Consider the following 21,687-nt stretch of genomic DNA (forward strand, 5'->3'; position numbering starts at 1 on the left):
GTGTGCAAGCCACTGTGATGTAGGACACATGATTTAATGCTAGCACGCAATGTGGAGATTATGAAAGAGTCCATAAAGTAATTCAATTAACAAAATATGCTAACCCACCAAGTAATTAATAATAAACAATAGAAAATAAAATCTGATTTAACCTAAATCACATGGCCGCATGCTAAGAAATCACATAAATCAATTAAAATTAGGCCCGATGGAAGGATAAAACTTCTAATTTAACAAAGGCACGTTCCACACTCAAGGGATTGACTTGTAGGTTTTATGATTAGGGTTAGGAATGGGAAAATCTGAAATTTGGAAAATTAGGGTTCATGGGAATTGAGAATTTTGGAATTAGGGTTTTTAGAAATTAGGAAAAATAGGAAATTGGGGATCTAGGGTTTAGGGTAGAGTTATGGATGGGGAATCAAGGGGTTTTGATGGGGGAAGCAAGGGGAAATCAACGGATTAAGCGGTTGTCCGTACGGTCAGCCTAGGGGCTTGCACGTGTGGGTCATTGGCTAGGGTTTTGGGGTCTTCAATGGTTGATTTCGGTTGGGGTTGAAGTTGGATAATGAAAAGTTGAAGAAAAAGATGATTTGGATGGTCTTGGATAGGAAGGGAATAAGAGAGATGAAGTTTTTGGGAAAATACCTCTTTTGAATAGAAAGAAAGCGAGAAGGAAGATGATAGATGAAAGCCTCATACCTCCGTTGAATGGGGAATGGAATCACACCACACCCAAGCTCCAAATCACATGGAGTGTTCTTCAAATCGCACAAAGAAGAGAAAACACAGCTTTTTTTTTTTTTTTTTTCAAAATAATGGCATTAGGGCTTCACATGCCCATTTCTCTTTTATAGTCTCGGAAAAGACCTTTTACAAAAAGATTCTCTCAAATAAGATTTTCAACATAAAGATGCTTAATAAATTAAAAGTTGTTTCTAACTCCCTAATGTCAACACAAATATAAGCTATACCAGAAATAACAAAGCATGTAAATAATCTAAATAACTAAATTATTTTGTGGCTCGTGGGGGTCCACGATCAAGATGTTCGATAATGATGATCCAATGGTCCGATCATCGTGTCCATCAAACTCCTATACGCAGCCCACATGCATATTCCCAATGTGAGATCTTCAAAGATGCATGAACATGCACGTGGGCTCTCGAGTTTGATTTTGGGAAGACTTATGGCTAGAAGATTGTCTACTAAAGGATGCCTTCCCGTCCTTAGCAGAGTTAGCTACAGATAGAAACATCTCGGTGGTCAATTATTTTTCTCCCACCGAGAGAGGAATAGCGTGGACCCCCCCTTGTCAAAGAGGGCTTTGTGATGAGGAGGTAGAGGCTCTCATTAGTCTTCTGGATAGGCTAAAGCTCACGATGCCGGATGTCTCAACGTCAGATTTGTTGTTGTGTAGAGATCTCAAAACTAGGTGCTTCTCGGTCCTGTCTTTCTACACTAAGTTATCGGGATCCCATTCTAGTATCAAGCTCGATTTTGGAAGTACGGAGCTCCCCCAAAAGTAGCTGCATTTGTGTGGTTGGCGGGCAGGAACAAGGTGCTCACTGTTGACAACCTGTGCAAGAGATGAATGGTTTTACCCATGTTTATCATGCATGAGGGATGCGGAATCAGCAGACCATTTTTTCATTCATTGCCCCTTTGTGAGAAAGATTTGGCAGTCCTTTCTTTCAATTGTCAATTTGAATTGGGTTTTGCTGGATTCTGTTCCTTCTCTGTTGGCCTCATGGGATGAGGGTGGGGTAGGTAAACAAGGGGAGGCGACTTGGCACTTGGCTGTGATGGCTACCCTGTGGGCCTTATGGGGTGAGCGAAATAAGAGGTGCTTTGAGAATGTATCCACAACGGTGGATTGTACCTTCCCGCTAGCATTAACTTTGGTTACTGAGTGGGTGTCGGGCTTGAAGGATTTAGATCCTTGTACCATTGTAGCCCTCTTGGGACTTTAATTCCTTTTGGTTTTTGTTGTGGCTGTGTATTTTTTCCCTCTGTTTCAGCGATTTTCTAATAAATCTTCGCTACCTCTCCAAAAAAGAAAAAAACACCCTTGCATTGCCCTACATTAAAAAAAAGGGACAAAAAAACTACGTTATCCGTCTTGTATCCATCATTCCAATAGACTTTGCTGGAATATGAAGTCGCACATGTGATAATAGTAGTGTTGGCTCTTTGAGAGAGGAAAAAACCAATGTGTAGAGATTTCTCCCCTACACCTCTTATTTATAGAAAAACAGAGAAACCCTAATTGAAGTGGATCTATGCAAGAAAAGTGGGCCTGTACAAGGAACCCTAAAGCCATCTCATAAACAAAAAGCCCATATTTGGACACTCCCCTCAATCTTGAGCATAAATGCCACACATTCCTAGCTCGAAAATGATGCCGCAAGGCTGAGGAGACTGTACAACCTATGTAAGAACATTGGCCAATTGATGTTGAGAAGAGATATGAGATAACGATATAAGCCCATTAGCCAACTTTTCATGAACAAAGTGGCAGATAACCTTGATGTGTTTGGTATGTTCATGGAAGGTAGGATTTGAAGCAATGTGGATTGCTGCCTAGTTATCAGTGAAGACAGGAATCAGCCTAGGCACATTGATACCAAGGTCCAAAAGAAGCAGTTGAAGCCAAAGAACCTCATACATGGCATGGCCCATAGAGCGATACTTGGCCTCAACAGAAGAGCGAGCAATAACATATTGTTTCTTGCTCTTCCATGGAACAAGATTTCCACCAACGAACATACAGTAACTAGTCATAGAATGACTATCATTTGGTAACCATGCCCAATCAGCATTATAGTATGCTTGCATGTTAAGATGCCCATGATCAGAAAAAAAGGATGCCCTTGCTCAGAGAGGACTTTAGACAGTGAAGGATACGATAAACTGCTTCAAGGTGATGTTGGTGAGGAGTTTGCTTATATTGACTCACAAGACTGACAACATAAGTAATGTCTGGCAACGTCGTCGTGAGATAAATCAGTTTTGCCACTTGTTGCTGATAGCGTGCTGGGTCAGACAGAGGAGCAGACTTGGCAAAGTGAAGACTTTGATTGGCCTTGATAGGAGTTTCAGCTGGTCAACAGCCCAATATGCTGGTTTCACAGAGGATGCCAATAGTGTATTTGTGCTGAGAGATAAATATTTCCTGCCTAAGACTAGGTAACCTTAATGCCAAGGAAATAGTGTAACTAGCTAAGATCCTTGATTTTGAAGGAAGAGGCCAGAAAGTCCTTAACAGTCTTAATACCATCTGTGCTATCTCCTATAATGATGATGTGATTGAGATATACAGTCAAAATAGTCATCCTGGATAGCTTTTTCTGGATGAAAACCGAGTGATCACAAGAACTTCAAAACCCAATGGTAGAAATAGCACGACTGAAACGGTGAAACCATGCTTTAAGAGACTGTTTGTGTCCATAAAGCGCCTTCTTTAACTTGTAGACTTTTCCCTTTGAGTTATGAGACTAAAAACTAGGAGGTAAACTTATGTTGATTTCTTCATGAAAATCTCCATGAAGGAACATATTCTTGGCATCTAGTTAATGTAGCTGCGAGTCACGGTGAACTACAAGAGACAAAATAACACATGGGATTCAACTTTGCATTGAGAACAAATGTCTCATGATAATCTACACCATATTGTTGAGTATACCCCTTGGCAACCAATCGTGGCTTGAACAGAGTAACCACGCAGTCAAGATTACACTCAAGGGTGTAAACCCATTTGTAACCAACTACACAATGCTCATCAGGTAGCAGAACTAGGTCCCATGTCCCTTGTTTTTCTAGGATGGCATTTCTTCCAAGATTGCTGCTTTCCAATGTGGATCTACCAGAGCATCTACTACACAAGATGAAATAAAGCCAGAAGAAAAGGTGGAGGCAAATGCACAAAATGATGGAGAAAGCTAATTTGATGCAGGACAATTAACCACTTCCTCTAAAAGCTCGAATTGTTAGAGCATGGCGAATTAATCCCTTTATCTCATAGCCTAGGCCCCACATCGCGTGGGTTAGGACCTCGGTTGCATCCCACAGGCTACCCCACTTGAGCCTGGTGTGAAAATGCCCCTGCATTAATCACCCCCGGTGAGGAATCTCGAACCCGAGACCTCCCTCTTTGATACCAATTTGATGCAGGACAATTAACCACTTGCTCTAAAAGCTCGAACTATTAGAGCATGACGAATTAATCCCTTTATCTCATAGCCCAGGCCCCACATTGCATGGGTTAGGACCTCGGTCGAACCCTCCTCGTGGGCCCCAAATCACATGGGTACCGCCTCACACGAGCCACCCGAATCACACGAGTGGGGCCTGCCTCTCACAAGCCACCCACCTCACACGGGCCGCCCACCCCGAGTGTGTCCCGGCATCCCACAGGCTACCCCACTCGAGCCCGGTGTGAAAATGCCCCTGCATTATATAATTAAAAGATACAAAAATTTCAATTTTGAGTAAGCAATATGAGATCTATACTTGGCAGGAATAGATCTATTCCTTTTGGCTTGCAGAGAGCAGTAAGAAGATCCCCTGGAGTGGGGTTTGACTAAGTTGCGGAAAGAAAAGATTCTGCAACCGGTGCAGTGATTGGTGGATGGTTGGATGGCTCATCAGGCAATAACATTTCTTGGACTGAAGAGTCCCTAAAGGTTGGGAGAGCGGGAAGAGGAGGCTCATTAATGTCACCAGTAGTCTTGAAATGATGATGCACAAAGAAGAGAGTATCCTCAAAGAAAGTTACATCTATAAACACAACTTTGTCTAGTTGTAGGACAAACACATTTATAACCTTTCTAAGTGGCTGATTATCCTAAGAAGATCAAGATCCTAATTTATCATGAGAATTACCCTGAAGGTGAACAAAGAAAACACAACAAAAAATTGTAGGTGGAAGATTGGGCTGCAATACCTGTGAAGGGTAATTATTGTCAAGCATGAACGTAGTCATCTATTTATCGTAAAGGATTCATTAAGAACTGGATCAGCCAAATATGCTTAAGGAACACCCATTTTGATCATGGGAGGCCAAGTTACCTTCAACATGTGATGATTTTTCCTTTCAGCAACCCCATTTTTCTATGAAGTATATGGACATGAGGTTTGGAAAGATATCCCTTTAGCAGTCAGATAAGTGCTCAATTCATGACCTGTGAACTACCTAGCATCATATTCTAGTGCTGATTGATTTTCAATTAATTCATAAACATTCAAACAATTGCAGGAGCTTCACTCCTACTCTTCATGATAAAAACCCAAATGTAACAAGAACAATCATCTATAATGGAAATAAAGTAGCAATATCCTAATAAAGATACATGGATGCTGGGGTTGCGATTTGATGCTGGGTGTGGTTAGGCTCATATCATTGCAAATTGGGAGTTGCCACTAGCTCTTGTGAGTAGATACGTGTTGAGAGCTAGAACTGCACGGGAACTGAATGAGCCTGACTCCATTATTACTGATTTAACCCCAAATCTAGGTAAAGGATCCAGATACAATAAGAGAAGGGGTTAGGCAGCTCCTCTTACCCATTTTCATTGTCTCCACACAAAAAAATATAATCAAAGGAGAGAGAATTGAATGACTTTCAATGCATTTAACGGGTTTTGAAAGAAACATATCTTTGGATTCCAGTTGAATAAGTTATAGAATGTAACATAGAGTGGAATAAGTAGGTATTGCACCCATGAGAAGGGACCATGGGCCCGAGAGATGCAATGTACACTCATCCCTTTCAATAAAAAAGAGAATGAGATGCTAGGGTTTTACATCTCCTCTCTCCTCTCATTTCTGCCTCCCTTATCTAGTGCACTCTCTCTCTCCCTCCCTTCTATTGCATTCTTCTTCTTCTTCCTTCACTTCTCTTGCTTTTTACATAATTGAATATGACGAATGAAATAAATAGAAAATGGAAGAAGAATAATAAGAAAATGGTGGCTCTCCGTTGTTTTCTTGGCTTTGATCTCCTTCGTCCATCAGCAATTTGGCTCCAATTGCCGGAGCTTCGCTTGTCGAGAGAGAAAACTCAAGCCGGAGTAATCCTTTTTGAGTTTCCCTCCCTTACACTCAAACTCCAGCTCTTCTTCTTCTCCATGGCTTCTTGCTTTCTTCCTTTCTCACTCTCTTTTCTCTCTTCTTTAGGTTGGTTCTCAGCACATGGGAGTTTGGAGATCCGAAGGCCTCCCTTTGTAGATCCAAAGGCTTTGTTCTCGTAGAATTCTCCTCCTTTTATAGAGTTCTTGAGTTGCATTCCTGCAAAATGAGAGAAGATAAGCGGCATTTAAAAGGGTACAATTCAAAATTGAGAGATTTATTCTCATTCATTGGATGCAAGGACAAGATGGTCCTTGCCTCTTTTTAGATAAGAATAGGTTGTTAGAAAGGAATCTCTCCAAAAGTTGCATAATTGGGCACTTTCGGAATTTCCTTGGTTTAAGCACTTTCTAGAGAGATTCTTTGATTTATTTTGGGATTTAAAGAGGTTAAGAAGGTTTTTTATTCCTCAAAGAGCCATTTATAGAGCTCTCCTATTTTTCTTCTTTTGCTCGAATTATTTCCTCTTCCTCTTCCTCTATTTTGCTCAAATTCTTCCTTTTCTTGTTCTTTTTCTTTTTTGCTCGAATTATTTCCTCTTCTTCTTCGTTTTTGCTCAAATTCCCCCCTCCCCTGCCACTTCTCTTCAAACTGCTACTTGTCCCTTCAAAATAAAGAGCTTTGAAAAGCTTTACCATGACCATGTGTAATGGATGATATGAAGGCAGATTTCTATGTTAGTTTAACACCATACAAAAAATGGTGGTGACTTTTCAACCATATGCATGGCTTAGTTGTGTGACAATCTAGACCATCCAAATAAGCGACCGAACTGTGGATGGACTGTACCCAAAGATTATATTAAACATGTATTATTACCATTTGATTTGTCCATTCAAATTTGGATGACCACAATTTTATTTTTAGCCATCCACTAGAAATTCATTAGTTGGATTGTTGGGATTGTGTCATTAGTGTGATTTTAGAGGCGTGATCCATTCACGATGGGGCTAACAATTTGGATGGAATAGTTGGATATCCATGCCACATGGCGTACAATAACTCAAATTAAACCCAATTAATTGTGGAACTCACGATTACCATGTTATGGTCCCAAAGACAGATTTATTGAACAATCCTAAGCTTTGATTACTTGTTTGTTGAAACAGAATGGTTGGATATTCATTTTCATCTGTCCAGTAAATGTCCAATAATCCGATATTCAAATAATTAAATTAACACAACTTTTCATTCATGATACATCTAAATTGGGGCTCATAATTTGGATGGCTTAATTTAACTAGTGGTATTCCATGTATGCAATTTTTAAGTTCATGCTACCATCCGTCACAGTTTGCTAGAGTATCAAAGTTCTTCTCTAAACCATTGACGCATAGTTATTTTTGGAATGCATTGAGTTCTAAATGTGTAATCATGTCTTTTGATATCTCCTGAAGTTGATAGAAAAATTCCATCATTTTCTCAATGTTTACCCAATGTATCCTTCAAACTCTGATAAATCCCCTAATACATGCAATATTTCCCATGCGAAACCGATATGTTTTCCGTATACCGAAGGTGCGATAAGGGCTTTGAATATAGATACTTAAAACACTGATTAGGGCCCCAAAAGATTTGATTTGGAAGCTCGGTTTTAGGCTTATGGTTATAGTTTTCATTTAGTGGCTGTTTTAAGCTTACAGTTTAGAGCTTTGATTATATTATGGCTGCATTTTTGGAGTTGGTGCTTGGATTAGGGTTTATGGTGTCAAAAGGTGCTTTATGTGGGCCATATTCCGGGGGGGGGGCATTATGGTTTAGGGTATGATTAGTGGTTTTTATTTGCCCTAGTAAGGATTAAAGCTTGAGTTATGAGGTCTGAACTAGGCTTTGAATTGGAATTTGAAGGGAAAATGGTTGATAGGAACATATTTTGATTTTGAATTGGCATTTTAGAACTTGTTAAATGACACCACTCTCAAAGAATATGGATAGAAGGAACCATAAGCTCAAATGACGTCAGAGACCATAAATACTTTTGTAGTATTATGATATTTGAAGTGAAAGAAACATTTAGAAAGATGAAAATGGGAAAGGATCTCGAACCAGATGGTCTACTAATAGAGGTTTGGAAGTTACGGAAGATACTGGGTTATTTTGGTTGACAAAGGTGTTCAACAAGATTGTATGATTGAAGAAAATGCCAGACAAATGAAGGAAAAGTACCGTGATAACCATTTATAAGAATAAAGGAGACGAAGAGCTGCACTATCTATAGTGGGATAAACTCGCGAGCCATACATGAAACTTTGGTAGAGATTGATTGAGCAAAGACTAAGGTATGAGACAAACATATCAAAAACTCAGTTTGGTTTCATGCCAAGGTCTGCCTCTTAAGCTGTTTTTCCTACTTAGACAATTGATGGAGAAATAGGGAGAGAAGAAAGGATCTCCACATAGTCTTTATGACTCGGGAAAGCTTACGACAGCGCCCCTAGAGAGTTAATCTGGTGGTTGTTGGAAAAGGATGGAATTTCGAGATGATATATTGACATTTAAGGATATTTATGAGAGAGCAATAACAAATGTGAGGACCACTAGTGGAGAGACAAGTGAGTTGTCCATTATCGTAGGCTTGCACCAAGGGTCCACATTAATATTATAGCTTTTTGCATTGGTTATGGATGAGTTAATGAGGCATTTGTAGGAAGATATCCCATTATGTATGTTGTTTGCAGATGACATGGTTTTGATTGACAAGACGAGTGAAGGCATAAACATAAAGCTACTTTTGTATGTTGTTTGTGGATGGCATAGTTTTGATTGACAAGACGAGGGAAGGCATAAACGCAAAGCTAGATTTATGGAGGGGTGCTTTAGAATCTAAAGAATTTAAAGTTAGTTGGACTAAAAATAAAGTATATGGAGTGCATTTTTTGTACCAGTAGGAGTGCAAACGAGGAAGAGGAATTAGTTAAGATTGCTGACCAAGAAGTTTCCCAAAATGACCACTTTGGATATCTTGGGTTGAGAATTCATGAGAGTAGGGAGATTGAGATGGATGTTGCCTATGGAATTCAAGTTGGGTGGAAGAGATGCGGATGTGCCTCTGGACTTCATGTTATCGTCGTGTACCATTGAAACTGAAAGGGAAATTATGTAGGATGGCTATGAGACCAGCCCTGATATGTGGAATAGAATGTTGGGCAATTAAAGAACAATGTCTCCATAGGAGAAATGTAGCTGAAAAGAGCATGTTGAGATGGATGAGCGGCAAGGCAAGGAAGGATAGAATTAGAAATGACTGTTTACGAGGGAACTTAGGAGTAGCACCAATATGTAATAAGATGAGGGAAAATACACAGATGGTTTCTTCATGTGCAACAAAGACCAAGAAACGTGGTGGTTAAAAGGAGTGAGTTTGTACAAGTTGAAGGCTCTAAAAGGGCAAGGGTAACATAAAAAAGGCTGTGGGTGGAGGTAGTAAGAAAAGACTTGATGCCTTATGGTCTAACTGAAGTTACGGCCCTTAATAAAGTGGAATAGCAGAATAGGATTCACGTACAATTAATTTGGAGTCAATGATGATAATGAATAAGGTAAAGGTTTTGGATGAAAATTATGGTTAGGATGAGAATTGGGTTAGGGTTACAATTTAAGATGATAAATAGGGTTAGGGTTTAGGATGATGGGTAGGTGTGTTTTTTTTTTCCCCCCTTCTTTTTGTGTCTTAAGTCCAGATCAATTGGGAATTGGTTTAACACCCGTGTATGTGGAAATTGATCCAAAATCCAATAGATCCACACGACCAACTGGAAATTGAGATATTGAATCAGCTTCAAGAACCTTGTAGTAATGGCTACTAGAGAAGATAATTAAGAAGAGTCACTCATGACTTGGAACCAAGAGAAGAAACCTTTTAAGAAAGCTTTATTCAATCAAATTTCATGTCTCTACACCCATACGGCTGGTCATATATTAGATCCTTGCACCAACTTTCGAAATTTAAACAAAATTTTAGTTGTCTTGCTTGCTTAACAAGTTTTAAATAAAAAGGAAACTGACTAAATAAAAGGGAACATGCTTAACCATGTGACCTGACATGGGACAATGAGACCCCTTGTTGCGACTAGAAGATATTGGTTTGTGTTGTGAGCCCCACAGGTCAGTTGAAGCACTAAAAGGGACACTAGATTGGATCTGTGGGTCCCACCTTGGACCTCTTGTCTGTGTGGTGGATTGTTGGCCTGGATACATCATGTCCAGTTGACATACACTAATTTTGTATCCATATTCTCTATGTATGACTCCTTTGATCCATCCCTTTTGAGTTCTCTGTAGTTGCTCTCTAATACCTTCTCATAAGGAATGGGATGTTTTAGATTTATTTAGTCACATACAAACAAGATATAGTTCAAACTTGATTTCCTGATGTGAGGATCTATACTTTAGCAACCTGATCCAAGTAGACATTTTGGGGTCAAAGCTATTGAAAATGCAATTTCGAATTCCTAAGATGTCGCTCATACTACCAATATCTTGATTGAACTATTATTTGAGTTAATATCTTCATATTTTGATAATTGTCTTTTTTGTTGATAGAAGCTTAATTTGACATATATGTGAGTATTACCTTAATTTATAGATTTTCCAATTTAGGCTATTTTCAATCACACTAATCACTAATGATCTTATCTTGAATAGGGCTGTGTTTACATTTTCGATGCATACAAGGTTTATTGGACATGCTGTCTCAAAGGGGTCCACTCAGGACAGATGGTTCTACGATTAGTTGAGGCTATTGGTAAGGACTACACATTCAGTTGCAGCATAGATATGTTACATTTGGTTCATCACAATCATCATCATCATCATAGCCTTGCCCCAACAATTTAGTCAGCTCTTGTTTCACCGATCATTCCTAGCCAAGGTGCTATCCCCCATTAGTGAACAAGCATCATATCCCCCTCACCTCTTCAATCCAAGTCATCTTATGCCTTCCTCGCATTCTCTTTTCAGGCGCCTTAGACCAATCAATGTTTCCCTCTCTGCTGCCAACTCATATCTTCATCGCACATGATTGAACCATCTCAAAATGCTCTTAATCATTTTCTCTCTTACTGGGACTAGTTCCACCTGCCTTTGCATGGCTTAATTCTTAAATCTATCCTACCTAGTCTTCCCACACATTCATCTCAATATCCTCATCTCTACAACATTCATTCAATGCTAAGGTTGCTCTGAATTGCCCAAAGCTGCCCCATATCGCATTGCCTGTCTAATAGTTCATCATCATCATCATCATCTAAGCCTTATCCCAACTAATTGGGGTTGCAACATGAATCATGTTCCGTCATTCCACTCTTTAAAGGGCCATAACTTCAGTTAGACCATAGGTCATCAAGTCTTATCTGTCTTTTCTTACTGTCTCCACCTGCATCCTTATGGACTTTCCCCTTGCATCAGGTTGGCAGCCACATCAAGCTTATGTTATGCCATAAGTTCTATCACGAATCCAAACAATATGATGGTCTGATAGTTGTCTTATAAAAATTTCCCATAAGTCTGCTGCAATCTGGCCATTGCACAACACGACAAAGGCACCTCCATATCACCCAACCACCTCTAATTTTGATTACAAACATTGTCTTCTATCACTCCATTGTTTTGAAAGATAGGCCAAGGTTAAGGAATAAATCATTTTGAGGAGCTCTTGGCCATCAATTTTAACTAAAGTCTCACATCTATGACTACCTACTAAAGTTGCATTCCAGATACTTTCTTCATTATGCTAATTTTTCCTGTAGGTTTGAAAATCTTTCCCCCAAACCTCCCAAGTTATATCTGATTAGATTTTTCTCTGGAAAGTACATGCAAGAAATTCATCCCAACTTCTTAGTAAGCAATTTGAAGTTGCACCTTGCTCAATAGGACTCCACTTTGTTTATGGGGACCAACAATTATTGGGATGCCTCTATGGATTGTCAAAAGGGTAAATTCTAAAGGTTTTTTTTTTTTTTTTTTTTTTTTTTTTAAAGCTTACCATGAAATTTTATCCTTGGAGCTCTGAAGATTCTTCAAAGAAAATGTTACATAGGTTTCAAACATTATATCCTTTATCATATCATCTATCTTTGTGTGACATGTTTAAGTAGTTTTTTTTTTGGACATGTCTATACTCCATCTACAACAGGCTCTATAATTGACATGGTTTGGATTGCATGTTTGCAATGTGGATGGCCCTTGATACACTACAATTTAAAAAGTAGTGGGGAACTATTATCTTAACCTTGTGTGCATGAAAATAAAAGAAAATAATTAAAAAAAAAAAAAAAAACGATACACCATCACTTATATTGTGGTTACTCATGAACCCTATAGGCGTTGTTTAGGCATGAAAATCAAAACCTTGAAGTTATGAGCCCGATTTCGGAGGAAATATTGTTTGAAACTAAAACTGATCCAACAATCTTAACCATCTGAAGCACTTTTTGAAAAGCAAGAGCATAATCGACAGTTGCAAATGTAGCCCCATATATACATGTGAATAAGAAAAACCGAATGATGCTTTGAGAGCATCTAGTTCTTGTTGTAACTCACTTATAGCATAGTATCTTGGGTCTAGCATTGAATTCCTAAAATTAGGAGGAAGTTCTGGAATTTATTATCAAGATAGACTTGTTATGAGTGGCCCCACTTCACTTGCGTTCCGCTTTACACAAGCCACCCACCTCACATGGGCCACTCACCTCGAGCATGCCCCTGCATCCCACAGGGAACCCCACTCGAGCCCGGTGTGCCACCTCACTGGAGCCCATTGTGAAAATGCCCCTGCATTAATCACCCTCGGTGAAGAGTCTCGAACACGAGACCTCCTGCTCTGATACCACTTTGATGCAGGATAACTAACCACTTGCTCTAAAAGCTTGAACTGATAGAGCATGGCGAATTAATCCTTTTATCTCATAGCCCAGGTCCCACATCCCATGGGTTAGGACCTTGGCTGAACCCCCCTCGTGGGCCCCACTTCACATGGGTTGCACTTCACACGAGCCACCCACCTCACATGGGCTGCCCCCCCTGAGTGTACCCCTGTATCCCACAGGCCACCCCACTCAAGCCCAGTGTGAAAATGCCCATGCGTTAGCAATGATCTCCTATTGAGAACTTACACCCATTGCAACTCGAAGTCAGGGTGTAGTCTAGCCAAGAACTAAAAGATCCTACCTCATCTGTTTGCTTCTCTATATTTTTGGTAGTGGAAGCTAGTGGCTGACAATGTTCCAACTCTTCCCACTTTTGTTTTAGCGAAGCACAATATTCTTCTGTTGACATTTTTCCTTCTTACAGATATGTTATTTCATAGTGGAGCTAATAAACACGTGCTAAATCATCATTCTAGAAATATATGCTTTCAACAGTGTGTTATATTTCTTTTACAATCTTTAAAAACAGTCCATGAGTAATGTTAGGATGCATGTAATGACGAAGTTATAGCATCACTGTCAAATTGTCACTTTCCCAATTACCATGGGATCAAATATTTCCAATGGGCTCCTTTTTTTTCTAGATACGTACCCAATTTTAACTTATTAGTTATCACCAATATACATCTTAAGTAATTGGGACTACAAATATTTATTTTCCATTGAGTTGTACTGTAGCAATTTGTAATAGGGGATGATCATGATGACTACTTGCTAGTTGCTATTAATAATAGTGTCTTTTGGTCATTGGTACTATTCACCATTCTTAAGAAATTAATAAAGGTTATAATAGGTCCAATTCACCTCATGTCCAAATCCAAGTCTAAAAAATCAATTTTCTTAGAGACCCATATGTGCCATCATAAGAATCCATAGAGCTCGGTGGGTTGGTATGGTCACACAAATGGGCCACACATGCCAATTAATCATGCCAATGTGTTGATCCCGGAAATCTAGTGAGCTTTGTGGGTTGTTTACAAAAATTGTCTCATTTCGACATGTTTTGATTATTTACTCCACTGTGAACAAACTTTGCATCCAAAAATCCTTTACGAGGGGTTTTATTAATCTTGGTACGAAATACATTCTAGCCCATGATCTTGTAACTGTTCCAAAAAAATAGAGATGGAAATTTTATGGGATGACCACCCTTGATTTTTAAAGAGCCTCACCATGATTTGTATGTGAGATCCACTCCGACCATTAGATGTGTAATTTCAAGTTAGGCCTAGGGCAAAAAAAAATAAAATTAGGCTGACCTATGATTCGAGTGGACCACACCAAGGGAAATAGTTGGGAGAGAGATGTCCAAGATTGATTTTTACAGGGGCCATTGTGATGATTATGTGAAATTCACTCCAACCATTAGATGTCACACCAACATTTAGGCCTGGGGGCCAAAAATCAGGCCCATCCATGATTCAGTTGGGCCATGCCAAGGGAAATAGTTTGAAGACCAAGTAATGCAGGGGCATTTTCACACCGGGCTTGAGTGGGGTGGCTCTTGGGATGCAGGGGCACACTCAGGGTGGGTGGCCCATGTGAGACAGGTGGCTCGTGTGAGGTAGAACCCATGTGATGTGGGGCCCATGAGGGGGGTTTGGCCGAGGACCTAACCCATGGGATGTGGGGCTTGGGCTATGAGATAAAGGGATTGGTTCGCCACACTCTATCAGTTCGAGCTTTTAGAGCAAGTGGTTAGTTGTCCTGCATTCATGAGTGTTGCCCTATATACTTTCCAATTGTTTGGTCAACTTGAATCATGGATGGGGCTAATTTTTGGACCCTGGCCTAACATGGGGTGACTCACATGGTGGTTCGGGGTGGAAATCACATAAACATCGTGGTGGGCCTACTTGAGCCGCCGACCCCTTTGCTCACATCAGCCCACCCAAACTAATCAGAAGGTACTCTAATGATTTATTGAAAACCTTTTTGAAAATGGTACTGGAATGTAAATTCTATATTATGTAGGTTGTTCCTAGGTTGTTTCTTGTAAAATTCCCTTCTTTTCATTTTATGCTATTTTAGTTGTATGTGTCAGATTTCAGCAGTTTTAAGTTTATGTTTTGTCATTAAGGATAGTTGGTCATTCTGTTCTTTCTGTTCAACGTCCACTAGATCTCACTTTTTATTTTTTATTTTTTATTTTTATTTTTATTTTTTTATTTTTTTATTTTTTTTAAATGTCTTGTTCTTGAAACAATCTGATTCTGTTGATACTATATTTGAATGTGTGAATTTCCTTAGAATTATTGGCTTATGGATCTTTACTTCCAATCAGAAGATTCAGAACAAAATCTTCTTGATATTTTTAAATGCACAAACAAGGTTCTAGGAACAATTAATATGTTTTTTTTTTTAAAAAATAAAAATAAAAATGGATAGTCTTCCCTTTTAATATGCAACTTGCAAGCTGGGCATTTTTCTCTATGCATAGAGTATTCAAGTGCATCTACACACCTTTATAGATTATCTAGACTATAATGGAAAATAGTAATATGAATTCCATGCTTTAATGTTTCTAGCATTTTTTTTCCACAAAGAATCACATTGAACATCTTGTTTTCTGCAGATGTTTATCTTGCCGGCACTGTCATGTTAATATTTGGCATGGGTTTATATGGGCTATTTATCAGTAATGCACCTCCCGGTGCACCTTCGGATAAGGATCGTGCTCTCAAGGGTTCTTCCTTGTTTGGGATGTTTGCTCTAAAGGTAGCACTATCCCACTTGGGATGAGGAAAACGTTATTTTTAAAGAAAAGTTTCAGAAATGCTAAATGGTTTCTTTACTTCTGTAATTCATGTATACTAGTGAATATATCTTTTGCATGTTACAAGCAGTTACTAAGACAAGTTACTGCTTTCTTTGTAGCCATGAGTTTGCCCTTGTTCTTCAGGTTTCTTACCAATGATGCATGATAATATTTGCATTTCGCTTGTCCATACTGGTGTTATACTTATTAGCTTCAGAGATTATGCCAAAAAATGAAAAAAGAAAAGAAAAGAATGGAAACTAGATTTTATTAAAACCAGAGAAAGAAAATATAAAGGGAAATGGGAAAAGAGATTATGAGAAATCATCTTGCAAAGACATAACAAAGAGGCAAAGGAACAAACCTGGGCCAAATTCCCCACACAAAATAGCATACCGGATCAACATCCATATCCTACTACTGTGCGAGTGAATGGGCCCTATCGCCCATCCCAGAAATGAATCCAAGATGAAGACATTGAGAAACCAAGCAAAACCAAAAGGCAAAAAAGAAATGATTCCACACCAATCATGACATGGTGCAATGAAGGGAAGAGATGGTTTCATGATTCCTCTTCAAATTTGCACATGATACATCCGTTAGGGGTTTTAAAACTTCACTTCTTGAGATTATCTATGTCAAGAAAGTTGTTGGCCAGCGCTAATCACACAAACGCTTGGACTCTAGTCTCGCTACACTTTCAGAGTGGCAACTGTCAGTTCCCACAGAGTTGGAACCAAAAAGTTGAATTTGGAAGAGAGATCCAATTAACATATCTTTTCCATGTTGCAAGCATTTATCATTTGAAATTATTGTCACCTTTATATCCTCAACTTGGAGTTCTATGTCTCTTGCTAAAGATGCTAGATAATATTTCCATACTTGTCGTTTTATGAGTGTTTAATGCACAATGGGCTTAAAGATTGCAATGAATGCAAACCCTAATCATGTATGTTTGAGACTCTATACTACCATGTTTGAGGGTTGTTATTTGCAATCACAGCATAGGTGCCATACTATGACATGTGGTCATGATAGCTTGTTTCCCCTTATTGCGGCTGAGATATGCCTCTGGGAATGTGATCCACTTGATGGTACTTCTTGTTACTTTGACATAGACCGCATTGTGGTCTATGATCTTGGAAGATTCTCCTTATTACACTTTTGAGTGCCACATGTTTTTAAGTGCAGTGGCCTTCTTCACATGGGAAGCACTGATACCATGTTTTACATTGTTTTGTTCGACACTGTTGTAAAATTTTGCACAGTTAGAAGACACCAGCATGTGTTGTGTTTGCAATTATGATGGGGAACAATAAGTTAGGGTGACATATTGTGTTGGCAGTAGTTATGGAAGCAATGTTTATGGGGAAAGAGGGAACCTTAACAGAGTAGCTTTGATGCTATTATTTTTGGTGGACACAACCGACTCAATGAGATGCATGTTTTAGCATGTTAGGGCGTGTTTGGATACACAGAATCCATGCGGATATGGAAATTGTTTTCACTGAAAAGCAGTTGGGCTGTTTGGATTCACGGATTTCACAAAGTAATCATTACACTTATCCACAGTCAGGATTCTGTTGCACAAGAAACTAGATGATTGTCGTCTAATGAATATGACGATTCCACTTGCTATCCAAGTGGGACCCGAAAATATGGAATCCCTTTTTCAACAATGTTCATGGAAATAATGATTGGATACTTAGATTCCTCATATCCAAACACACCCACCTGTAGGGTTACTACAATACCCTAGGTCCCCAACATTGTGATGAACTCGTCCCAAGTCACATGTCATCATCTCTCACATCACTGGTGCAAGAAAAATCATTGAGATAGAAAGTCATTGTGAATATTAACAGCAACCAAAGACTTTTAAATTAGAGTAATCAGTGATGCTTCCAGAAAGAACTTCTGACGAGAGATTTTCCAGCAATGATTTTGACAGTATGACATTGATCATGTATGTTGTTGTCAACACAGCTTCTGCCTAAACCAGTACATTCATCCCAAACATCATAGTGGTCCCATGGTGTATGTCCACCCGCCCACACACTGTCAACGATTCATACTACCGTCGGGCGAATTGCATGTACGGTAGAGGGGACTGGGAAACTTACTGTTTGCCATTCCCAATTATTTTAAACAAAATCTCCTTAGACCGTTTGCAAATGACATAGTTTTGATTAACAAGATGAGCGAGGGGTTAAATGCAAAGCTGCATGGAGGGATGATTTACAATCTGAAGTTCTTAAATTATTGGAACTAAATGAGTATATGGAATTTAATATTAATAACAATAGGCATGGAAATGAGGGATTAGTTAAGATCGTAGACCAGAATTACCCTAAAATGACCATTTTTGGCATCTTGGGTCGATAATTCATGAGAGTGAAGTGATTGAGAAGCATGTTGCTCATAGAATTAGAGCTGGGTGGATGACGTGGAGATGTGCCTTTGGAGTATTATGTGAACATCACATACCAATCAAACTGAACAAGATGTTTTATAGGATAGCGATAGGACCAACCGTGCCTTTCGGAACAATATGTTGGCTAGTCAAGGAATATCATGTTCATAGGATGAGCATAGCTAAAATGAGGACATTGAGCTAGACAATTGGCATTACATGATAGAATTAGAAATGAATGCATTTGAGGGTACTTGGGAGTAGCACTAATGGGTACAAGATGAGGAAGAGTAGAATTAGATGGTTTGGCCATGTGCAATTGTGACCAAGAACTACACCAGTTAGGAGTGAGTAGGTTCAAGTTGAAGGCTCTAAAAGTTCGAGGGGAAGGACCAAAAGGATGTGGCTGGAGGTACCAAAAAAAAGACGTGATGACCTATGGTTAAAGTGAAGATACGGTCCTTGACAGAGTGGAATGGCAGAATAGGATTCATGTTTGTTGATGCCAGTTATTAGGATAGGGCTTAGATGATGATCGTGATATTATATACATTGAGTGTGGGTGTCTGCGTGTGTTTGTGTACTTGTGTGATCTAAGCCCTGTCATAGCTATTGGGGTCGACTTTATGAATCCTATTTTGCCAATCAATCCTGTATAAAGGTCTTACCCTCGATACATGAACAAGCCTTCATATCCCCTCTCACTACTTCAATCCAAGTTCTTTTAGGTTTTCCTCTCATCCTCTTTCCATCCCTTCAACCACAATCAATCTTCCTCCATTGGAACCACCTCTGGTCATCTTTAGGTATGACCGAACCAACTCCATCAAATCTTAATAGGACTACTCTTTGGCTATTTCGGATGATGTCATTATTAATTCTATCCTTCCTAGTCTTCTCCACACATCCACCTTGACACTTAAATCTTTTCTCATGCTGCTTTCTAACTGACCAAAACTTCGCACCATATCAAATAGCCAGTTGAATAGCCGTCTTATAAATATTTCATAGGCATGTGGCAATCACATTACACTAGTGATTCCAAGTAACTGGTCTTGGTTCAGCTATTTTTTGAGCCTCTAAACTAAAAGCCTTTCTCCAAACCTTCAATTCGTTCTGCCTCTCTACTCTTTAGTCTCATTGATCTCATCCCGGACATTCTCATCAAGCTTCATCCCGCAGGCTGTTCTTACTGTAGCTTCCTCCCAGCCCCATGATCATGACATTCCTGCAGTGTCATTTTTTGCATGAATCTGTAAGCTTAAACTTTTTAATTATTTGTTCAATGCAATGCTTAAATTTTTATTCTTTTTGGGATGTTTGCAGGAGAGGCCTAAATGGATGAAAATTACTTCACTTGATGAACTAAAGACAAAGGTGGGGCATGTCATTGTCATGATCCTTTTGGTAAAGATGTTTGAGAGGAGCAAGATGGTGACTATAGCTACTGGTTTGGATCTTTTAAGTTACTCTGTATGTATTTTCCTGTCATCTGCGTCCCTGTACATTCTTCACAATCTTCACAAGTCGGAATGAAGATGTTCAAAAATTAATTACTTTTGTTACAATACAAATTTGTAAAAATAGAAGTTCTCATGTTGTTTCCTTTCAGTGGCAATGAATTCTACACTTTGAATTGTGATGCATTCCAAATGTAATTGCCAGACAACTCAAGGTTTTGAGTAGGCTATAAGTGGGTCATGTTCGGGTCAGGTCAGGTCCAAGAGTTCTTAGACATGGGCTGGTCGGGTTTGGGTCTTGCCATGTTCTAGCCTCTTTTTTTGTAGGACCTGGACCAGGATCTGATCGGGTTCAGAATTCATTGGGTCTGTGAACCTTCATTGGGTCGGTTCCTGTTTGGGTCCACATCAAATAACACATGCACATGATCAGTTCCACCTAGATCGTTGGATTAGGTCAGACACGTGTGCCGCTTTGATGTGTGTGTGGTGTAAACGGGCTCTCTTAAATGTGTGTGGCCTAGCAAATCTCATTCTGTTGCTACAATACTGACATATATTTTCTCTATTTGAGAAATATAGATGATATCACTGTTAAATTTAATTGGACCCAACCCAAATAGGTCCAAGCTGGTGAACTTGACTAGACCTGTTTTTTAATTGGGTCCAAAATAGTGGACTTGAGACCGACCGGTTGCTAAGCTGATCTGGGGAATTGGACCTGGACCCATTAAAGTTCTAAGAATTCTATTGGCCCCACCTAATTTGTATGAAATACAGGATGCTCATGAAATGATACGAAATTAATATTCACATCTAGGTAAATCAGGGGCATTTTCACACCGGGCTTGAGTGGGGTGGCCTGTGAGATGTAAGGTTACACTCGGGGTGATGTGGGGCCCACGAGGGGGGTGGGTCATGTGAGGCTGAAGGCATGTGATGGGGCCCACGAGGGGGGTGGGTCATGTGAGGCTGAACGCATGTGATGGGGCCCACGAGGGGGGTTCGGCAGAAGACCTAACTCATGGGATGTGAGGCCTGGGCTATGAAATAAAGGGATTAATTCACCACTCTATTAGTTCGAGCTTTTAGAATAAGTGGTTAGTAGTCTCGCATAATGCAGGGCATTTTCACACACAATCTATCAGTTCGAGCTTTTAGGGCAAGTTGTTAGTTGTCCTGCATCACTAGGACTCCAGACATTTGTTAAAGTCTCTAGATAAAGCTCTTATACATGTCACGTGTGCCAGCATGACACATAAGTGTGAGATCCAATCCATCCATGAGGTTGGTCCGGTCTTGTGCATGTTTGAAATCTAGTGCACTCAGCACACGAGACTCAATGTTGGAAACACTTTGATGGTTGGGAACTAGGGCCAAGTTTTTCAGAAGCATAGATTTTTTTTGAAAACTGTGGTCCACCTGATTAGTGGATCAACCTGATTCTTTGAATATTCAAGCAATCAATTCACCTTCACATTTGGAATTTTGCTGGGCTCTATATATCATAGGAAGGGGTGCAAGAGAGATGGGCAACTACCTTTGGGGCCTACCAGCCACGTCTAACTCCCCAAACAGTGAATTTGGAATAGTAATAACTAGGAGCGTATTGGGTGCGGTCTCAGCCTCACCCAACATGGTGTGTATTGACCATGGGGCCCACTTTGATGTACCGTCCATCCATTTTTCCAGCTCATTTTAGGGCATGAGCCAAAAAAAAATGAAGCTGATCCAAATCTCGGGTAGACTACACCATAGGAAATAGTGGTGATTGACCATTAAAAACTTCTTGTGGGCCACAATAGTTTGGGATCAAACTGATAAAAACATTTCCCCCCTTCATCCGGTTTGTGTAAGCTTACCAATAGGTTGGATGGCAAATAAACATTACGGTGGGCCCTAGGAAGTTTTTAATGGTGGGCGTTCAATCACCACTTGGTCCACCTGAGATATTTTGGTCCTGCCCTAAAATGAGCTGGAAAAAAACAGATGAATGGCATG

The 21,687-nt window shown here is 39.6% G+C and overlaps 1 protein-coding gene across 1 annotated transcript in view; it reads left to right on the forward strand.

Moving 5' to 3' along the window:
• Window positions 1-19,834, forward strand: part of LOC131248879 (uncharacterized) — a 36,340-nt gene extending 16,506 nt beyond the window's left edge. The window contains exons 3-5 of the mRNA XM_058249376.1: window positions 10,774-10,873; window positions 15,631-15,773; window positions 19,553-19,834. Of these exons, the coding sequence (XP_058105359.1) occupies window positions 10,774-10,873; window positions 15,631-15,773; window positions 19,553-19,762 (453 nt within the window). The 3' untranslated portion in view covers window positions 19,763-19,834. The remainder of the gene's footprint in view (window positions 1-10,773; window positions 10,874-15,630; window positions 15,774-19,552) is intronic.
• The last annotated feature ends 1,853 nt before the right edge of the window (window positions 19,835-21,687 follow it).

This window comes from Magnolia sinica, chromosome 6 (assembly GCF_029962835.1).
Source record: "Magnolia sinica isolate HGM2019 chromosome 6, MsV1, whole genome shotgun sequence".
Classification (NCBI taxonomy): domain Eukaryota; kingdom Viridiplantae; phylum Streptophyta; class Magnoliopsida; order Magnoliales; family Magnoliaceae; genus Magnolia; species Magnolia sinica.